Here is a 22,757-nt window from a genome sequence, read left to right on the forward strand (position 1 = left end):
GAACCACTATTCCTTCAAACATACTCATTTTTGCTTTCCGAGATAATGTTCTCGACTTCCACACATTCTTCAAGGCTCCCAGAATTTTCACCCCCTCCCCCACCCTATGATGCACTTCCGCTTCCATGGTTCCATCCGCTGCCAGATCCACTCCCAGATATCTAAAACACTTCACTTCCTCCAGTTTTTCTCCATTCAAACTCACCTCCCAATTGACTTGACCCTCAACCCTACTGTACCTTGCTCTTATTCACATTTACTCTTAACTTTCTTCTTTCACACACTTTACCAAACTCAGTCACCAGCTTCTACAGTTTCTCACATGAATCAGCCACCAGCGCTGTATCATCAGCGAACAACTGACTCACTTCCCAAGCTCTCTCATCCCCAACAGACTTCATACTTGCCCCTCTTTCCAAAACTCTTGCATTCACCTCCCTAACAACCCCATCCATAAACAAATTAAACAACCATGGAGACATCACACACCCCTGCCGCAAACCTACATTCACTGAGAACCAATCACTTTCCTCTCTTCCTACACGTACACATGCCTTACATCCTCGATAAAAACTTTTCACTGCTTCTAACAACTTGCCTCCCTAAAATTTGGAAAATAAAGCTCTGAAAAAGTGTTGCAGCTCATCTGTCTTTCTTTTATCTTTAATTTTAAGGTCAATTTCCAGCCTGTTACATTTAGATCAAAACAAATTGGTTTGATTTATGACAAAAGGGAGTCAGCCTGTAAACAGTGTGAAAAAGAAATTGTTTTTTTAATGTGGCAATGAATGAGACACTTTTGATGCAAAGGAAAATTTTCCCTTTGATGTATAAAGAAATAGTTTGCTCTTCCATCTTACTGTGATGCATTTACAGGCCACCCAGGGTCAAGTGCATATGTTCAAACCCTGGTTGGTGCAGTTGACCAAAGTCAACCCAGCTGTTCATGCACCCCTAAGGGTTGGTTGATAAAATGGGTACCTGGCTCAGGTTGTGATATTTATTTATATAGTGTGAATGGGATGGCCTTGATTAGGGCTTCAGTTTTCCATGCCATCTCAGCTAAAATGAATAAAAATTGAAGAACAAAGATTAGCTGTAATTGCACACTGAAGTAATAGGAAAACATGAAGGAGTGTAATATAAAGACAAAGATGAAAATATGAAACATCAAGTAGGTACTGCAGATAAAGTTTGAAATAGTTCAGAAGAGATGTAGGTGAGGGAAATTTAACTATTGTATCAAGTATGTAGTCTTGAATTTATATGGGCCCTTGATGGAGGACTGTATGACTTTATACATGTTAACAATGCCCAAGTTTTACAGAACTTATCTCTGTCATTTGTATCATTATATGTAAGTACTGTCTGATGTCAGTCTCTTCATGTGTTTTTTAATTTTTCCAGCTGTCTGGCACTGAAGACTTGGACAATGACATTGATGAACTTCTACATGAGTTTGAAACCAAGTGCCAGAGGAATGTGTTGCACTGTGTACAGTTTTACTAAATCCTGACAGTGTGAATTGCAACGTTAAAAATTTATTTCTTAGCAGCCCATTCCTTGATACAGAATAGTGTTCATATATTTTTTCTCATTAGAGTTTATTAGCTGGTGAATATTGGATACAGACATTTTTACATCACTCACAGTCTCATGTGCATTCAACTCAATTTGTCCTGCAGCACATCTGTTACCTAACATATAAGACTGTCTCTTTGGAGTCATTATTGACTTTAATGGTGTGTTAGTGACAACATAAGACTGCATGTCTTATTATGAAAAGGTTATTATGGAGCTATTGTTTCAGTTTGAATCTGATAACCTTTTGTATATTTTCTATTTACATACTATTTTTAAGTGCTTTGCCTCTTGCAGAAATTTTTATTAGTTATGTTTAGCCTATTTGTAATATATATTTATATAGCACCCTTTAAACTTACCAAGAACTTAATGGTGTTAGGTACTACTATGTTTATCAGCTTTGCATAAATTGGCTAAGAATTTTGTTTCCATATTGGATCTGCAGCTTGGAAATAAGTTCAGTGACTGTTAATACATGTACTTGTGTTACACTTTTTTTAAAGAGCTACAAAAACAGCATGACCAGCTTTAAAAAGAAAAAATAATACTGTTGTGAATAAAAATAACCATATTGAAGAAAGGCTGATAATACCGATAATATAGTTCTTTCCTCCTCACAGAAATATAACTTGTGAAAAGATCCATTCTCTTTGATTTGCAATTACTGAAATTTTGAAATAGCAATTGATGTGAAATATCTATAAAGACTAGATGTATAAGAATGTAAAGGATATTTCTTGATGATGTATTTGGATACCAGATTTGATATATGCTATTAAGTGATGTGTGTCTTATACAAACTTAAGCTAGCTCAAGTAATACAGGTAATTCTGATATGCATAACTGTAGATGATTTTTCAAGAGTTCACTGAATGGAGGGTGATATAGTAAATGAGCAGTATTAATTGTAAAGATGAAGTAAATGGTTATGTTTATAGATTCAACATTCATTATAAATGTACATCTCATTCTCATTTATTGCAAAGGTTACTTTTCCAGAATACATTGTAATAATCAAAACTGCATTATCCAAAACATATTTTCCCATAGAAGCACATGTATTAAGGGATATTGTGTTCCTAGCCAGGAATTTTCATACAAATATGTGAATAAAATGTCAAGAAACATACAGTACAGTTCAGTTATATTATTATTGGACATACAGAATCTGAACAAAAAAGTAAAGCATGGAGTATTGTATTTAAGTATGTTACATATGTTATTCAGCTCTAAAACAAAGGTGATGGGAATACTTTCCAGAATCTTGCTTCCACCTAAGACCCCTCTCTGTCATTTGTTCTTAACATTTATAAGAGGCAACTTCATACATTGTGCACCTTAGTACACAAAGTAATAAATAAAAATATTAGTGCTGGGTAGACCATGGAAAGGTCCATAGGGCCTAGTTGTGGATATGGGGGCTGTGGTTTCAATGCGTTACACATGATAGATAGAGAATGGATGTGAGCAAATGAGGCTTGTTTCTGGTGCTACCTCGCTAATGCAAGAAATGGCAAACAAGCATGAAAAAATTATAAGTGCACTGTATGAAAGATGTGCAGAAGCTTAAGAGCATTCACCAGTTTATTGGATATACTCCTTCATCTCTGACTGTCAATCAAAGAAGCCAACTGTAAGGACCTATAGTGATGGAGTGAGTAAGTAGGAGGGTAGATGCTGGAAAACCCATCACCTGCTTAATTTTGATTCTTTCACATTTGTGATGAACAAGTTAAATATAGGATGTACAAATACAGAACATAGAAATGAAGATTAAAAGATTTACTTAATAATAACCAATCTAAGAAGCTGTGAGTGAGTGGGTGGGAAAGTGATAACTCCTTTACCATCTGCCTCCCTTGGTGCTAATAACATTTCTTTCACATTTGTCGTGAATAAAAATGTAGGATGTATCGTGCAACACTGAATGTAAAATTAAAAAAGGGAAAGAGCTTTAAACAATATTAACCCATCAAAGAAACTTTTGATAGGGGTTTGTAGTGGTAGAGCGAGAGTGAGATGGAGGAACGAATGAGTGTGATGGTTTATACTCCTTTGTCCACCTTCCCATTATCCCTTCCATGAGCCCAATGCCACTTAGAGCTTCTTCAAAGTCTCTCAGGAGGTTAGCTCTTCACTTTAAGTAAAGTAGATTTCAATTTAAGAAAAAACAATGTTACATAAGTTAATTTGTGATGCAGTAATGTTACATAAATTCATTCTTTGTTCCCAGAGGAGACATTTTAATATATTATTTATTTTCTCATGTGTTTGTACTGAATTAAAATATCAATTTGTATATATCAGTAAAAATAATTTAACAACATGGGTTGTGGTGCCACTGTAAGAGGGAAGAATGGCTCAGTGATTGAGGTTACTCCCTCATTACCAGCTTTTAGTGCTTACACCACTTTAAGATTCCCCTCAACGTCACTCATAGGTTTGGTTCTTCACTTTTTCCTATATATCTTATCCTTTCTGTTAACTACGAATGTGGTGGATTTCATATCAGTGGGAAAATGATGTTACTATTTAATGTACAGTACAATATAAGCCTTGGAGGAAGCTGCTACTCATGGGAATTGAAAAATTAAAAAAAAATTCAGTCTATATTATTTGATGTAGCAGTGAAAAGTGTACTAGCTTATATGCAATTTGAAAATTTTCCTTGTGCTAATGCTGCAAGAAAGCAAAACACATGAAACGAGATTTTGATACATCAGACCTGGAAAATGTGAAATTGCAATAAATGAGAATGAGATGATGTAGACAGAATCATTGTATTCCTTGTTAATGTTTTAGGTTTTTATATAATTTGATTTTACTTTGTATGTCCATCTAACCTCTAATAATGGTAACCATACTCACTTAGAAAATGGATGATTTCACTACATTTCTTTTACATATAAAAATGATGAAACTGTATTTACTTACATTAGTTCCACAGATTTAAAAATTTTATGAAAATATTTCAAACTATTGTCAAAAGTGTAGGTCCAGCATAGATACTTTCCATCTGTCTTTTCGGCTCAGTGAACTTCTCTCTCTATCTATATCTCAGATGGCTGTTCCAGTTGGAACTCCCTCAAAGGGGTGGCCACAGCAACAGAGTCTCCATAACAAAAGGACTCCAGTGCAGCTTCTTAGCATTTAGTGCCTCACCTTAACTGGCAGTGGGCAAGTCTAGTGCAGTGTTTGCAGAGGCTTTCACCTAATATTCCTAATGACTAATTCTATCTAAGGCTCCTACTTACTGCTTATACCTAATGCTCCTGCCTAAATTTTCCTACCTACTTCTGTCTACTCCTAACAGTTTGCCAAAAGGCAGGGCTAGCGCATACTGCTCACCGCAGGATCTAGAGTTACAAAGAATGAGTTGTGTGAGTTAAGTGTTGTCAGATTTTACATATAATGAGAGACTGTATATTTGTGGACAGAATGGCAGTAGTCCACACTTTAGTGAGGCAGAAAGAAAAGAAAAGATACCTGGGTCAGAGGAGTGAAACCTGACAACCACTAAAGTGCTGGCTCACTAAGCAGATGTCACTTACCCTCTGCTTAGTCAGCTAGAACTTTCGTGGTTGTCAAGTTGCACTCCTTCCCGCCTCACTAACAGTGAAACCAGCAGTTGAATACTAGCAGGTGTGCTGTGTACACATTACCTCATATTCAAACATGCTGAACACTTGTTTGTTTGTTGACATTTTAGATTATATATATATTAAAAGTAGACAATTATTTATTTTTCAGGTATCCAATATTTTTTTGCATTGCCTGTAACATAATTTGATAGCTATGAAGACTCAAAAGATTCCTCTGTAGTGGAAGTAAGGGCAAGTATTTTCAATTAGCATTGCCAAATTTACATTACAATACAAACACAACCAATTTTAAGTAGCATCAGATGTCATGACAGCAGTGTACTAGAATTACAGGAAAGGGGATTTCATTTGTGGAATACTGTGATATACAACTGCCATTTTTGCAGGGAAAAAATGCAATTGAGTGGGAGATGTATAAAAGAAAGAGACAGGAGGTCAAGAGAAAGGTGCAAGAGGTGAAAAAGAGGGCAAATGAGAGTTGGGGTGAGAGAGTATCATTAAATTTTAGGGAGGATAAAAAGATGTTCTGGAAGGAGGTAAATAAAGTGCGTAAGACAAGGAAGCAAATGGGAACTTCAGTGAAGGGCGCAAATGGGGAGGTGATAACAAGTAGTGGTGATGTGCGAAGGAGATGGAGTGAGTATTTTGAAGGTTTGTTGAATGTGTTTGATGATAGAGTGGCAGATATAGGGTGTTTTGGTCGAGGTGGTGTGCAAAGTGAGAGGGTTAGGGAAAATGATTTGGTAAACAGAGAAGAGGTAGTAAAAGCTTTGCGGAAGATGAAAGCCGGCAAGGCAGCAGGTTTGGATGGTATTGCAGTGGAATTTATTAAAAAAGGGGGTGACTGTATTATTGACTGGTTGGTAAGGTTATTTAATATATGTATGACTCATGGTGAGGTGCCTGAGGATTGGCGGAGTGCGTGCATAGTGCCATTGTACAAAGGCAAAGGGGATAAGAGTGAGTGCTCAAATTACAGAGGTATAAGTTTGTTGAGTATTCCTGGTAAATTATATGGGAGGGTATTGATTGAGAGGGTGAACGTATGTACAGAGCATCAGATTGGGGAAGAGCAGTGTGGTTTCAGAAGTGGTAGAGGATGTGTGGATCAGGTGTTTGCTTTGAAGAATGTATGTGAGAAATACTTAGAAAAGCAAATGGATTTGTATGTAGCATTTATGGATCTGGAGAAGGCATATGATAGAGTTGATAGAGATGCTTTGTGGAAGGTATTAAGAATATATGGTGTGGGAGGCAAGTTGTTAGAAGCAGTGAAAAGTTTTTATCGAGGATGTAAGGCATGTGTACGTGTAGGAAGAGAGGAAAGTGATTGGTTCTCAGTGAATGTAGGTATGCGGCAGGGGTGTGTGATGTCTCCATGGTTGTTTAATTTGTTTATGGATGGGGTTGTTAGGGAGGTGAATGCAAGAGTTTTGGAAAGAGGGGCAAGTATGAAGTCTGTTGGGGATGAGAGAGCTTGGGAAGTGAGTCAGTTGTTGTTCGCTGATGATACAGCGCTAGTGGCTGATTCATGTGAGAAACTGCAGAAGCTGGTGACTGAGTTTGGTAAAGTGTGTGAAAGAAGAAAGTTAAGAGTAAATGTGAATAAGAGCAAGGTTATTAGGTACAGTAGGGTTGAGGGTCAAGTCAATTGGCAGGTAAGTTTGAATGGAGAAAAACTGGAGGAAGTAAAGTGTTTTAGATATCTGGGAGTGGATCTGGCAGCGGATGGAACCATGGAAGCGGAAGTGGATCATAGGGTGGGGGAGGGGGCGAAAATCCTGGGAGCCTTGAAGAATGTGTGGAAGTCGAGAACATTATCTCGGAAAGCAAAAATGGGTATGTTTGAAGGAATAGTGGTTCCAACAATGATGTATGGTTGCGAGGCGTGGGCTATGGATAGAGTTGTGCACAGGAGGATTGATGTGCTGGAAATGAGATGTTTGAGGACAATGTGGTGTGTGAGGTGGTTTGATCGAGTAAGTAACGTAAGGGTAAGAGAGATGTGTGGAAATAAAAAGAGCGTGGTTGAGAGAGCAGAAGAGGGTGTTTTGAAATGGTTTGGGCACATGGAGAGAATGAGTGAGGAAAGATTGACCAAGAGGATATATGTGTCGGAGGTGGAGGGAACGAGGAGAAGTGGGAGACCAAATTGGAGGTGGAAAGATGGAGTGAAAAAGATTTTGTGTGATCGGGGCCTGAACATGCAGGAGGGTGAAAGGAGGGCAAGGAATAGAGTGAATTGGATCGATGTGGTATACCGGGGTTGACGTGCTGTCAGTGGATTGAATCAGGGCATGTGAAGCGTCTGGGGTAAACCATGGAAAGCTGTGTAAGTATGTATATTTGTGTGTGTGGACGTATGTATATACATGTGTATGGGGGTGGGTTGGGCCATTTCTTTCGTCTGTTTCCTTGCGCTACCTCGCAAAAAAAAAAAAAAAAAAAAAAAAACTGCCACCATGGTCTTATAATTGTGATAAAGACTCTTGTTAGAAATAAATGAATAGATGAGACACATAAGCTCATCAGAATCAAATTGTTGGTTAAAGAGCTGCTGATCAAGTTAAGTAAGGGATGCACAGGTAAAAACTTTTTAGGACCTAAACGATGAAGGTCAATGTTTTCACGGTAGAAGACACTATAGCCCTAATTTCAGCAACATAGGTTGGGGAAGAGGTCATTGAAGGCACTGAATAGATATCAGGTCATGACTAAGATATAAAGACATCTTGACCCACATATGGCTCATTGTCCTAATTTATTATTCTATTAATACACCTTGAACCATACACTGCTCATAGTGTTGATGAATTATGCTATTAAAATACCTTTACCCATATATAGCTCATGGTCATTGACGTTTCTCTGAATGTACTGAAGTAAAGTGCAGATATGCTTGATAGGCTACTCAAAATCTCTCTATCTACCTACATCTCTGACACCTGTTTCCTTCTGTTTCCTTCGAGGGGATGGCCACAGCAATAGTCTTCATGACTAGTGAACTCCAATGTCACTTCTTACCCTTTAGTGCCTCACCCTTTAACAGGCCACTGGCAGAGGGCAAGTTTAGTGCAGCGTTTGCAGAGGCTCTATCTAATGTCTACTAAGGCTACTCAAAATATTGCACAATATGATGCTCAAGAAAGTAATGTCAAAGGAGTGAAAGATGACGTATGTTCTGCTGATCTTTAAGAAAGATGATAAGGAAATTTCCTGAATTACAAACCAGTATTACCAACAACTGTGGTCTGTAAAATACTGGAGAATAAAATCAGGAACCAAATGGCCAACCATCTGCAGCTTCATCTAAGGCAAAAGAGGAGCTGTAAGGGTAGACCTTGTGTCCCTTGGTTGTCAGAAAGCATTTGACACTACCTCATCGAAGGTTGGTCATTAAGCTAAATTTACTCACAGGAATAATGTAGGCTCCTACACTGGACTGAAAATCACCTTAGCAGAGGAGAGCAAAAGATGGAGTTTACAGGAGCATTCTCAAATTGGGATAGTGTCACCGGTGGCTTGATACTGGCTCAGTCTTAGGCTTTCTGCGCTTCTGGGTATACATAAATGATTTGTCTAATAGACTAGATTTTTACTTGAACGTGTTTGCAAATGATTCTAAGTTCATGAAAGAACAATGATTTCATCAGCATACAAGAGACTAAGAAACAAAAGGGACAGTGAATTATGATAATTCTTTAGTGGGAAATGAGCTACTGGAACTTTCACCTGAAAAACACCTAGGAGTTGGCACTGTGCCAAACCTGTTGTCAAGCTTTACAGCAGGAGAATTGTTGAGACAAACTGTCTGCGGGCAAACTATAGAATGGTACTTAAATAAGTAGATCAGGATGTGTTTGGTGAACTATTTTAATTTGACCGTAACTGGAATGTTTCTCAAGTCTAGACATCACACATAAAGAAGCACAAAGAAATAATTAAGAGACTCTAGAAAAAGGCAGTAATTATTGTACATGAATTAGGATAGCTGAGGTATGAGCAACTGAGGGCTGCACATCTGCTCAAAATGGAGGAGAAAAGAGTTAAGGGTGACCTGATCACAACCGTAAAGATTCTAAATCAGTTGGATAATGCTGACAGGGAACCATTACTAATGAGTGCAGTGATACAGGAACTAAAAGCCATGAAAAGAAGTTTTTATAGAAAGGACATGGACAAGTACTCTTGACCTGTAAGTGTGGTTGATGACTACACTAAATGGATATGTACTACTGGCATTCATGGTTTTCATGCTTAGAGAGCTTTGGTTCTAATGGAATATTACTGACTTGGCAATCACAAGCTACTTCTCCATGTAAAGAAGGACAAAGAGTATTGCCTTATGACATTCCAAAACTTCCTCTCGTTCATGATGACAGTGGATCAAGTGCTTCTTCTGATATCCTCTCAATGAGGCATCATTCAGTTGCTATCTTGTGAAGATATCATTCAGATGTTTCCTATGGAGCATCTTTTGGCACTCCTGGGGAGAATCCTTCAGGCACACGTCTAAAAGAATGCTCATCAAGTGCTCTCAAGGGCCAAAATTCAAGGAAACAAGAAATTAATCCTGCTCTTTGTTTGCAAAGTAATATAACATGGGAGATCCACCCCAATCATCTGCTGTATTGCCTGGACATGATCCTAAACCAGTAAAGTCACCAGCAGGCAAATTCAAAAGCTTAAAGGACTCCTCTTTTGTTGCATTGCCTAGACATGATTCTAAACCAGTAAAGTCATCAGCAGGCAAACTCAAAAGCTCGAAGAACTCCTTAGAAGAAATTCTCAGTTCAAAAATACATAGATATTTAAATGGATAGTATTCTACAATAGAGCTGAAAAGGAATACTGTTCCATTGGCAAGATCTTAATGTTTTATGGAATGAAACCCCCTTTAAATTTACTTGCATATATGAAACCAAGTTAAGGAATGAGAGCTTACTTCCTGTATTGACTGTATCAAAAATTCAATCCTCCATTATTTTAGAATCAGAAATTAATTGTTATATAGTTTCTTTAAGGACTGCATCACAAGTGGAAGCATTAAGAGTAAAGAGGGACCTCTTGATTTATGCAAGTTTGATTTACACCATTTTTAGAACAATATGCACAGTACATTTACACCATTTTTTAACTGACATAAGTTTAGAATAATACAATCATCATTAAACTGGTAATTTGGTGGTGAAGCGTTGCCTGAGCAGTGCAAGAAGCATGCTCTTGCCATGTTTGACAAGGATGACCCAAACACAGAACAGAGTTTAAAGGTTGCCCAAAATACCCTGACATCAGTTGCTATGAGAAGTCCACCATGAAAAGACAATGAAGGCTAAACAAAGAGCACTAGGTTTTTTTATAATGAAAAAGAACACTCAGGAGGAAGACCAGCCATGAACATATAGTAGCGTAGTAACTGAACTGGAGGAAGTAAAGTGTTTTAGATATCTGGGAGTGGATCTGGCAGCGGATGGAACCATGGAAGCGGAAGTGGATCATAGGGTGGGGGAGGGGGCGAAAATCCTGGGAGCCTTGAAGAATGTGTGGAAGTCGAAAACATTATCTCGGAAAGCAAAAATGGGTATGTTTGAAGGAATAGTCGTTCCAACAATGTTGTATGGTTGCGAGGCGTGGGCTACGGATAGAGTTGTGCGCAGGAGGATGGATGTGCTGGAAATGAGATGTTTGAGGACAATGTGTGGTGTGAGGTGGTGTGATCGAGTAAGTAATGTAAGGGTAAGAGAGATGTGTGGAAATAAAAAGAGCGTGGTTGAGAGAGCAGAAGAGGGTGTTTTGAAATGGTTTGGGCACATGGAGAGAATGAGTGAGGAAAGATTGACCAAGAGGATATATGTGTCGGAGGTGGAGGGAATGAGCAGAAGTGGGAGACCAAATTTGAGGTGGAAAGATGGAGTGAAAAAGATTTTGTGTGATCGGGGCCTGAACATGCAGGAGGGTGAAAGGAGGGCAAGGAATAGAGTGAATTGGATCGACGTGGTATACCGGGGTTGACGTGCTGTCAGTGGATTGAATCAGGGCATGTGAAGCGTTTGGGGTAAACCATGGAAAGCTGTGTAGGTATGTATATTTGCGCATGTGGACGTATGTATATACATGTGTATGGGGGTGGGTTGGGCCATTTCTTTCATCTGTTTCCTTGCGCTACCTCGCAAACGCGGGAGACAGCAAAAAAAAAAAAAAAAAAAAAAAAGTAACTCAACTGACTGTCACTACCACCTTCCACAACTACATCAACATACCTACATGACCCCTTCCCCATTAACTCTGCCCACCTCATCCCTCCCCATCAGCACCAGTGAGCAATTCAGGAACAGCAGTAAATATAAGTGCTCACCTCATCCCTCCCCATCAGCACCAGTGAGCAATTCAGGAACAGCAGTAAATGTAAGTACTGTAATTAAGTCTGTTATTTTCTGTTTTTATTTCAATGTATGGTATGTATATTGTAGTACTTATTATTTCCTGATATGTATATACTGTAGTTTTTCACTGGTATAATATTCAGTACTGTCGTATCAATAATGAATTCCCTTAATATCCATCACTTACATTATTTGATTTACATGACCATTTTCAAGAACGTAATTATCAAATAAATTGAGAGGTACCTTAATTTGAAATTTGAAATTACTGTCTGCTCCTTATATCTCCCTCCAGCAGGAGACGTTATGCAAACTGATATTGAAGAACCAATAAACATATTCTTAAACCCTTTCTATTGTTTGGTGTTTTCATTGCACAGAGCTCTTTATGGACTGAAGAATGCAATAGCCAAGATGCAAGAGGGAGATTAATTGATGACATTATCAAACAATGACATCTCTATCTATTACTATGTACAAATTGAAAAACTTATGGTACTGACCTGTCAGTTTGCTCTAGTGATAATTTTTTTTAGAAACTGGTCATGATCACTTTCTAGTCTTGTTGAGTAGAGCAGAATATGATACACCAAATAGCCCTCCTGGATGGAAAGTTGAGATGACCAATTAGGATGAATGTAAACTACAATCTTTAATTATTCAAAAAAGTGTGAATTTCATGGTATTGAGGAAGCATTTGATTATTTTACTAAACAATATTTTGGACAGATCTGAAAATAGTGTTCCTAAAACCAATAACCAAAAGCCACAGCCATCATGTGGAAACAGTCTTGTGATGAAGAATGGAAGATTCTTAGATCTTTAAACAGAAGATGAAGTGATAATAATTCTATGGTTAACAAATAAATTTACTAAAAAGTATCTTTAAAAGAAAAACTAAGCTTTCAAGAAAGCCAAGAGGGCATCATGTATAAAGGATATGGAGGATATCAACCCCAGTACCAAACCTGAATATGTTTGCAAGAGAATAAATATGTTTGTTGGAAAGCATTTTTCCCTTCTGTAGTAGCTAATATTCTTGCTAAAGATTTCTCAACAGTGTCAACTGTTCTAAGAAATTACGATATCTGGCTTCTCTAATAAGGAAGAGAACTGTAATGAACCATTTTGCATGAAAGAAATATCAGCTTTATAGGACACTGAAGCTACTGCTCCAAGGAAAGATGAAATACACTATATGTTAAAACATCTTCCTTAAGCTTCCAACTAATTCTAGTTGGATTTAATGTAATATGGATGCTTAGTGTATCAGGAAGATACAAATATCCCATATATTTGCAATTCTTAAGCCACGTAAAGATTCTACCATTGTTACAAGCCCTAGACGTATTGCACTGACTAGCTGTCTTTGCGAACAAATGGTTCGGTACCTTGAAAGAAACTGATATTACTCCATAACAATATGGTTTTAGGAAGTTTTCATCTACCAAAGATCCCTTGGAAAGAATATCAAGTAATGTTGAGATAGGATTTGCTGATCATCAGAATACAAATAGGAGTTTTGTTTGATCAAGACAAGGCCTTGGATACTACTTGTAAGTAGTTCATCATTAGCGGTTCCACAGAATGGGCCACAACATAGACTATAGAATTAAGGTTTATTCAAAAGTTTTTGAATGACAGAAGATTAAAGGTGAGGGTTGTCAGTGAATATTCAAGAGAATTCTCTCATGAGGAAAGTGTGCCACAGTGGAGCATGCTGTGCTACCGGCTTCAAAGTTGCCATTGACCCTTAAGCAGTGATCAGTTGATGTTTTCCTTGGAAACAGCAGCCAACATCAACTGATGCTCTAGCTTTTCCTGCCTCTGTTTAGATATCTCACTGAAGTATAGAGCTATTACTAGCATATGAAGGTCTACTCCATTACGAAGAAACAAAAAATTCAGATTTCCTCAGTACCTCTACAGCCACCACTAAAACTGCACAGCAATCCATCTGAAGGTCATTTGAACACAGTGACATTACCTTAAGTTATCAGGAGGGACACTTATAAGATTTATCAGCTGGTGAGGAAAGTGAAGAAGAATAACATGAAAAAAGTACAGAAAAGAGCAAGTTCATGATTTTTTGTTGAGCACCTCATAAGAAAGAGGGGGAGGCATCCCCAGTGAATTCAAGTGGGGACCACATAAGGATGAGGAGTAGGCATCCCCAATGAATTCACATTCATGGGAGAAAATAGCCACATTTTCTCAGTGTAATCCTGGGGTAATGGAGGACTTTGGCAATAAATAATAGGCAAAGACCTAGAATATTTCCGAAGAAACAACACTTCCAATATCCTGCCCATATATGCCAACAACGCAAGTCTCTTCACACTTGCATATATATATTTCTTTCTTTTCTTTCAAACTATTCGCTATTTCCTGCGTTAGCGAGGTAGCGTTAAGAACAGAGGACTGGGCCTTTGAGGGAATATCCTCACCTGTCCCCCTTCTCTGTTCCTTCTTTTGAAAAAAAAAAAGAAAAAAAAAAAGATGAGAATTGGGGTGAGAGAGTATCATTAAGTTTTAGGGGGAATAAAAAGATGTTTTGGAAGGAGGTAAATAAAGTGCGTAGGACAAGGGAACAAATGGGAACTTCAGTGAAGGGGGCAAATGGGAAGGTGATAACAAGTAGTGGTGATGTGAGGACATGGGAAGTGAGTCAATTCTACTGTACCTAATAACCTTATTCTTATTCACATTTAATATCAGCTTTCTTCTTTCACACACTACCAAACTCAGTCACCAGCTTCTGCAGTTTCTCACCCGAATCAACCACCAGCGCTGTATCATCAGCAAACAACAACTGACTCACTTTCCAAGCTCTCTCATCCATAACAGTCTGCATACTTGGCCCTCTCTCCAAAACTCTTACATTAACCCCCCTAACAACCCCATCCATAAACAAATTAAACAACCATGGAGACATCACACACCCCTACCGCAAAATGACATTCACTGAGAACCAATCACTTTCCTCTCTTCCTACTCGTACACATGCCTTACATCCTCGATAAAAACTTTTCACTGCTTCTAGCAACTTGCTTCCACACCATATACTCTTAATACCTTCCAGAGAGCATCTCTATCAAATGCTTTCTCCAGATCCATAAATGCTACATACAAATCCATTTGTTTTTCTAAGTATTTCTCACATACATTCTTCTAAGCAAACACCTGATCCACACGTCCTCTACCACTTCTGTAACCACACTGCTCTTCCCCAATCTGATGTTCTGTACATGCCTTCACTCTCTCAATCAATACTCTCTCATACAATTTCACAGGAATGCTCAACAAACTTATACTTCTGTAATTTGAACACTCACCTTCATCCCCTTTGTCTTTGTACAATAGCACTATGCATGCATTATGCCAATCCTCATGCACTTCACCATGAGCCATACACGCACTGAATATCCTTATCATCCAGTTTACAACACAGTCACCCCCTTTTTTAATAAATTCCACTGCAATACCATCCAAACCCGCCACCTTGCCGGTTTTCATCTTCTGCAAAGCTTTCACTACCTCTTCTCTCTTTACCAAATCGTTCTCCCTGATCTTCTCACTTTGCACACCACCTTGATCAAAACACCCAATATCTGCCATCATCTAACATATTCAACAAACCTTCAAAATACTCGCTCCATATCCTTCACACATCACCACTACTTGTTATTACCTTACCATTAGCCCCCTTCACCAATGTTCCCATTTGTTCTCTTGTCTTATGCACTCTATTTACCTCCTTCCAAAACATCTTTTTATTCTCCCTAAAATTTAATGATACTCTCTCTCCTCAACTCTCATTTGACCTCTTTTTCACCTCTTGCACCTTTCTCTTGACCTCCTACCTCTTTCTTTTATACATCTCCCAGTCATTTGCACTATTTCCCAGCAAAAATTGTCCAAATGCCTTATTCTTTTTCATGTGCACACAGGGGGAGGGAGGTAGCATTTCGAGTGTGGTGGGGTGGCAGCGGGAATGGATGATGGCAGCAAGTATGAATATGTACATGTGTATATGTGTATATGTCTGTGTATGTATATGTTGAAATGTATAGGTAAGTATATGTGCGTGTGGGCGTGTATGTATATACATGTGTACGTGGGTGGGTTGGGCCATTCTTTCATCTGTTTCCTTGCGCTACCTCGCTAATGCAGGAGACAGCGACAAAGCAATATAAATAATAAATAAAATATGTGTGTGTATGTGCGCGAGTGTTGTAATGTTTCTATATATATACATATGCAAGTTTTTTGCTTATATTGCTGTGCCTATGTATGAAATTAGAGTATATATGAAGTACAGTTTTCATTAGATAAAAAGCAACATATGTCAATATTTACATATATTTATGTTAGCACCTAAGCATGAAATACATTAAGAAAACAAACTCAATAGAAAGAAAATGTCATTTCCATGTCTTCCTCTGATATTAGGACCAGTTAAATGCATTATTCACACCCACTTTGGGTATACTTCACTTATTATGGGGCCAGGCCAACAATGTGACGTTCTGTGAATTTTCTGTTATTTTTGAATGCTAATCTATCATTTCATAGGCTCAAGTTTCCTTTATATTCATATATTTTGCCAATCTGTGATGGAATTACTGGATCATGCTCACCATTTAAGTGTTAGGAGTGTTGTAGACACTATTCCAATGGTTGCTGACTTTACTCTTTTTAATAATAATCTGGATACCTGTTGTACATCACCACTTTCAAGATCCTGTTGATAAGATTACATATTAGGTAGATAATTATGGATCTGGAGAAGGCATATGATAGAGTTGATAGAGATGCTCTGTGGAAGGTATTAAGAATATATGGTGTGGGAGGAAAGTTGTTGGAAGCAGTGAAAAGTTTTTATCGAGGATGTAAGGCATGTGTACGTGTAGGAAGAGAGGAAAGTGATTGGTTCTCAGTGAATGTAGGTTTGCGGCAGGGGTGTGTGATGTCTCCATGGTTGTTTAATTTGTTTATGGATGGGGTTGTTAGGGAGGTAAATGCAAGAGTTTTGGAAAGAGGGGCAAGTATGAAGTCTGTTGGGGATGAGAGAGCTTGGGAAGTGAGTCAGTTGTTGTTCGCTGATGATACAGCGCTGGTGGCGGATTCATGTGAGAAACTGCAGAAGCTGGTGACGGAGTTTGGTAAAGTGTGTGGAAGAAGAAAGTTAAGAGTAAATGTCAATAAGAGCAAGGTTATTAGGTACAGTAGGGTTGAGGGTCAAGGCAATTGGGAGGTGAGTTTGAATGGTGAGAGGCTGGAGGAAGTGAAGTGTTTTAGATATCTGGGAGTGGATCTGTCAGCGGATGGAACCATGGAAGCGGAAGTGGATCATAGGGTGGGGGAGGGGGCGAAAATTTTGGGAGCCTTGAAAAATGTGTGGAAGTCGAGAACATTATCCCGGAAAGCAAAACTGGGTATGTTTGAAGGAATAGTGGTTCCAGCAATGTTGTATGGTTGCGAGGCGTGGGCTATGGATAGAGTTGTGCGCAGGAGGATGGATGTGCTGGAAATGAGATGTTTGAGGACAATGTGTGGTGTGAGGTGGTTTGATCGAGTAAGTAACGTAAGGGTAAGAGAGATGTGTGGAAATAAAAAGAGCGTGGTTGAGAGAGCAGAAGAGGGTGTTTTGAAGTGGTTTGGGCACATGGAGAGAATGAGTGAGGAAAGATTGACCAAGAGGATATATGTGTCGGAGGTGGAGGGAACGAGGAGAAGAGGGAGACCAAATTGGAGGTGGAAAGATGGAGTGAAAAGGATTTTGTGTGATCGGGGCCTGAACATGCAGGAGGGTGAAAGGAGGGCAAGGAATAGAGTGAATTGGAGCGATGTGGTATACAGGGGTTGACGTGCTGTCAGTGGATTGAATCAAGGCATGTGAAGCGTCTGGGGTAAACCATGGAAAGCTGTGTAGGTATGTATATTTGCGTGTGTGGACGTGTGTATGTACATGTGTATGGGGGGGGTTGGGCCATTTCTTTCGTCTGTTTCCTTGCGCTACCTCGCAAACGCGGGAGACAGCGACAAAGTATAAAAAAAAAAAAAAAAAAAAAAATTATGGTTTTAATACCTCTGAATAAGCCTCTATAGCTATACATTTAACAGAATCAGTTAAAAGATCTGCAACTCTACATGTATTATTAAAAGACAATCATTTCATATGAAAAGGAGGCAAAAGTTTTGATAAAATATCGACAGGGGCGCAATATATGAAAAACCTTAAATGTAGAGAGACAAGTTGCTAAATATTTTAATGGCAGTGGCTCAGTGCTCAGGGGGAGCAGAAAGGAAACGAATGATTTATTATGATGACCAAAAGTGGTATATTGTTGCAGAAGCTTTCATCAGCCACTGATGATCCTCAAACTGGTTGATGTCCATAATCCTAGTATTGAAATATACACTGGAGCATTCAGATCCTCTACAGTTGAAAGTCTGTATGCAGATTTTGGCAAGCTTTCTTTAAGAATTTAAGGCACAAAGAACTTGGCTTAAGGTAAAAATTAAGGCTTTAATGTACACCACCTAATCCCACAAATGTTTTTTGCTGCTAAGAGAACTGAGGTATTTGATCAACATCCAAAGTTCTCAACACCTTTTGATGTAAGAATAAAAGATGCTATTAATGAGAGTGGTTTAGATGTAACCTCAATTCAAAAGGTAGGGTTTTGCTTCGTTCCCTCCCTGAATGCTTCCTAAGCAAATTTTGCAGGGAATGCATGAAAACAACCAAAAGCAATATTGCTTCTTTAATAACAAAAAGGAAACTACTGCAGCAAGAACTGCTCATGAAGAAATCTCACAAAGTAAAACTACCATGAAAATCTTTCATGTTTACTGCAGCACTATATGGTATTCAAGCTGCATTTAAATTGATTGAGCAGTCAGAAAAAAATCTTCCCCTCTCACTTTTTTTTTTCCAAAGGAAGGAACAGAGAAGGGGGCCGGGTGAGGATATTCCCTCAGAGGCCCAGTCCTCTGTTCTTAACGCTACCTCGCTGAGGCGGGAAATGGTGAATATTATGATACAGCGCTGGTGGCTGATTCATGTGAGAAACTGCAGAAGCTGGTGACTGAGTTTGGTAAAGTGTGTGAAAGAAGAAAGTTAAGAGTAAATGTGAATAAGAGCAAGGTTATTAGGTACAGTAGGGTTGAGGGTCAAGTCAATTGGGAGGTAAGTTTGAATGGAGAAAAACTGGAGGAAGTAAAGTGTTTTAGATATCTGGGAGTGGATCTGGCAGCGGATGGAACCATGGAAGCAGAAGTGAATCATAGGGTGGGGGAGGGGGCGAAAATCCTGGGAGCCTTGAAGAATGTGTGGAAGTCGAGAACATTATCTCGGAAAGGAAAAATGGGTATGTTTGAAGGAATAGTGGTTCCAACAATGTTGTATGGTTGCCAGGCGTGGGCTATGGATATAGAGTTGTGCGCAGGAGGGTGGATGTGCTGGAAATGAGATGTTTGAGGACAATGTGTGGTGTGAGGTGGTTTGATCAAGTAAGTAATGTAAGGGTAAGAGAGATGTGTGGAAATAAAAAGAGCGTGGTTGAGAGAGCAGAAGAGGGTGTTTTGAAATGGTTTGGGCACATGGAGAGAATGAGTGAGGAAAGATTGACCAAGAGGATATATGTGTCGGAGGTGGAGGGAACGAGGAGAAGTGGGAGACCAAATTGGAGGTGGAAAGATGGAGTGAAAAAGATTTTGTGTGATCGGGGCCTGAACATGCAGGAGGGTGAAAGGAGGGCAAGGAATAGAGGGAATTGGATCGATGTGGTATACCGGGGTTGACATGCTGTCAGTGGATTGAATCAGGGCATGTGAAGCGTCTGGGGTAAACCATGAAAAGTTGTGTGGGGCCTGGATGTGGAAAGGGAGCTGTGGTTTCGGGCATTATTGCGTGGCACCTAGAGACTGAGTGTGAACAAATGGGGCCTTTGTTGTCTTTTCCTAGTGCTACCTCGCACACATGAGAGGGGAGGGGGAAGGTATTCCATGTGTGGCAAGGTGGCGATGAGAGTGAATGGGGGCAGACAGTGTGAATTGTGTGCATGGGTATATATGTATGTCTGAGTATGTATATATATGTGTACATTGAGATGTATAGGTAGGTATATTTGCGTGTGTGGACGTGTGTGTGTATACATTGTGTATGGGGGTGGGTTGGGCCATTTCTTTCGTCTGTTTCCTTGCGCTACCTCGCAAACGCGGGAGACAGCGACAAAGCAAAAAAAAAAAAAAAAATATATATATATATATATATATATATATATATATATATATATATATACCTACATATATATATATGTAGGTATGTATATTTGCGTGTGTGGACGTATGTATATACATGTGTATGGGGGGGGTTGGGCCATTTCTTTCGTCTGTTTCCTTGCGCTACCTCGCAAACGCGGGAGACAGCGACAAAGTATAATAAAAAAAATATAAATATATATATATATATATATATATATTCTTGACTTCCACACATTCTTCAAGGCTCCCAGAATTTTCGCCCCCTCCCCCACCCTATGATCCACTTCCGCTTCCATGGTTCCATCCGCTGCCAGATCCACTCCCAGATATCTAAAACACTTCACTTCCTCCAGTTTTTCTCCATTCAAACTCACCTCCCAATTGAATTGACCCTCAACCGTACTACACCTAATAACCTTGCTCTTATTCACATTTACTCTTAACTTTCTTCTTTCACACACTTTACCAAACTCATTCACCAGCTTCTGCAGTTTCTCACATGAATCAGCCACCAGTGCTGTATCATCAGCGAACAACAACTGACTCACTTCCCAAGCTCTCTCATCCCCAACAGACTTCATACTTGCCCCTCTTTCCAAAACTCTTGCATTTACCTCCCTAACAACCCCATCCATAAACAAATTAAACAACCATGGAGACATCACACACCCCTGCCGCAAACCTACATTCACTGAGAACCAATCACTTTCCTCTCTTCCTACACGTACACGTTTGAAGGAATAGTGGTTCCAACAATGTTGTATGGTTGCGAGGCGTGGACTATGGATAGAGTTGTGCGCAGGAGGATGGATGTGCTGGAAATGAGATGTTTGAGGACAATGTGTGGTGTGAGGTGGTTTGATCGAGTAAGTAACGTAAGGGTAAGAGAGATGTGTGGAAATAAAAAGAGTGTGGTTGAGAGAGCAGAAGAGGGTGTTTTGAAATGGTTTGGTCACATGGAGAGAATGAGTGAGGAAAGATTGACCAAGAGGATATATGTGTCGGAGGTGGAGGGAACGAGGAGAAGTGGGAGACCAAATTGGAGGTGGAAAGATGGAGTGAAAAAGATTTTGTGTGATCGGGGCCTGAACATGCAGGAGGGTGAAAGGAGGGCAAAGAATAGAGTGAATTGGAGCGATGTGGTATACCGGGGTTGACGTGCTGTCAGTGGATTGAATCAAGGCATGTGTATGTGGGTGGGTTGGGCCATTTCTTTCATCTGTTTCCTTGCGCTACCTAGCAAACGTGGGAGACAGCGACAAAGCAAAAAAAAAAAAAAAATATATATATATATATATATATATTTTTTTTTTTTGCTTTGTCGCTGTCTCCCACGTTTGCGAGGTAGCGCAAGGAAACAGACGAAAGAAATGGCCCAACCCACCCCCATACACATGTATATACATACGTCCACACACGCAAATATACATACCTACACAGCTTTCCATGGTTTACCCCAGACGCTTCACATGCCCTGATTCAATCCACTGACAGCACGTCAACCCCGGTATACCACATCGATCCAATTCACTCTATTCCTTGCCCTCCTTTCACCCTCCTGTATGTTCAGGCCCCGATCACACAAAATCTTTTTCACTCCATCTTTCCACCTCCAATTTGGTCTCCCACTTCTCCTCGTTCCCTCCACCTCCGACACATATATCCTCTTGGTCAATCTTTCCTCACTCATTCTCTCCATGTGACCAAACCATTTCAAAACACCCTCTTCTGCTCTCTCAACCACGCTCTTTTTATTTCCACACATCTCTCTTACCCTTACGTTACTTACTCGATCAAACCACCTCACACCACACATTGTCCTCAAACATCTCATTTCCAGCACATCCATCCTCCTGCGCACAACTCTATCCATAGCTCACGCTTCACAACCATACAACATAGATGGAACCACTATTCATTCAAACATACCCATTTTTGCTTTCCGAGATAATGTTCTCGACTTCCACACATTCTTCAAGGCTCCCAGAATTTTCGCCCCCTCCTCCACCCTATGATCCACTTCCACTTCCATGGTTCCATCCGCTGCCAGATCCACTCCCAGATATCTAAAACACTTTACTTCCTCCAGTTTTTCTCCATTCAAACTTACCTCCCAATTGACTTGACCCTCAACCCTACTGTACCTAATATATATCCCTGGGGATAGGGGAGAAAGAATACTTCCCACGCATTCCTCAAGTGTCTTAGAAGGCGACTAAAGGGGACGAGAGCGGGGGGGCTAGAAACCCTCCCCTCCTTGTATTTTAACTTTCTAAAAGGGGAAACAGAAGAAGGAGTCATGCGGGGAGTGCTCATCCTCCTCGAAGGCTCAGATTGGGGTGTCTAAATGGGTGTAGATGTAACCAAGATGAGAAAAAAGGAGAGATAGGTAGTATGTTTGAGAAAAGGAACCTGGATGTTTTGGCTCTGCATGAAACGAAGCTCAAGGGTAAAGGGGAAGAGTGGTTTGGGAATGTCTTGGGAGTAAAGTCAGGGGTTAGTGAGAGGACAAGAGCAAAGGAAGGAGTAGCACTACTCCTGAAACAGGAGTGGTGGGAGTATGTGATAGAAAGTAAGAAAGTAAATTCTAGATTGATATGGGTAAAACTGAAAGTTGATGGAGAGAGATGGGTGATTATTGGTGCATATGCACCTGGGCATGAGAAGAAAGATCATGAGAGGCAAGTGTTTTAGGAGCAGCTGAATGAGTGTTAGTGGTTTTGATGCACAAGACCGGGTTATGGTGATGGGTGATTTGAATGCAAAGGTGAGTAATGTGGCAGTTGAGGGAATAATTGGTATACATGGGGTGTTCAGTGTTGTAAATGGAAATGGTGAAGTGCTTGTAGATTTATGTGCTGAAAAAGAATTGGTGATTGGGAATACCTGGTTTAAAAAGCGAGATATACATAAGTAT

General features: G+C 39.6%; 1 protein-coding gene and 1 long non-coding RNA gene across 3 annotated transcripts in view; one reads left to right on the forward strand and one right to left on the reverse strand.

The window, feature by feature from the left end:
• The window catches only part of Ssu72 (Ssu72 CTD phosphatase), a 42,039-nt gene extending 23,822 nt beyond the window's left edge, over window positions 1-18,217 (forward strand). For both annotated transcript variants that reach the window (XM_071676780.1, XM_071676779.1), the window contains exon 6: window positions 1,408-18,217. In XM_071676780.1, the coding sequence (XP_071532881.1) occupies window positions 1,408-1,509 (102 nt within the window). In that variant the 3' untranslated portion in view covers window positions 1,510-18,217. The remainder of the gene's footprint in view (window positions 1-1,407) is intronic.
• LOC139756891 (uncharacterized) overlaps window positions 1-19,797 on the reverse strand; it is a 45,935-nt gene extending 26,138 nt beyond the window's left edge. The window contains exons 1-2 of the long non-coding RNA XR_011714458.1: window positions 16,210-19,797; window positions 12,073-12,171 (exon numbers count right to left, since the gene is read on the reverse strand). This is a non-coding gene — a long non-coding RNA (uncharacterized lncRNA). The remainder of the gene's footprint in view (window positions 1-12,072; window positions 12,172-16,209) is intronic.
• Between the last annotated feature and the right edge of the window lie 2,960 nt (window positions 19,798-22,757).

This window comes from Panulirus ornatus, chromosome 23, assembly GCF_036320965.1.
Source record: "Panulirus ornatus isolate Po-2019 chromosome 23, ASM3632096v1, whole genome shotgun sequence".
NCBI classification, from domain to species: domain Eukaryota; kingdom Metazoa; phylum Arthropoda; class Malacostraca; order Decapoda; family Palinuridae; genus Panulirus; species Panulirus ornatus.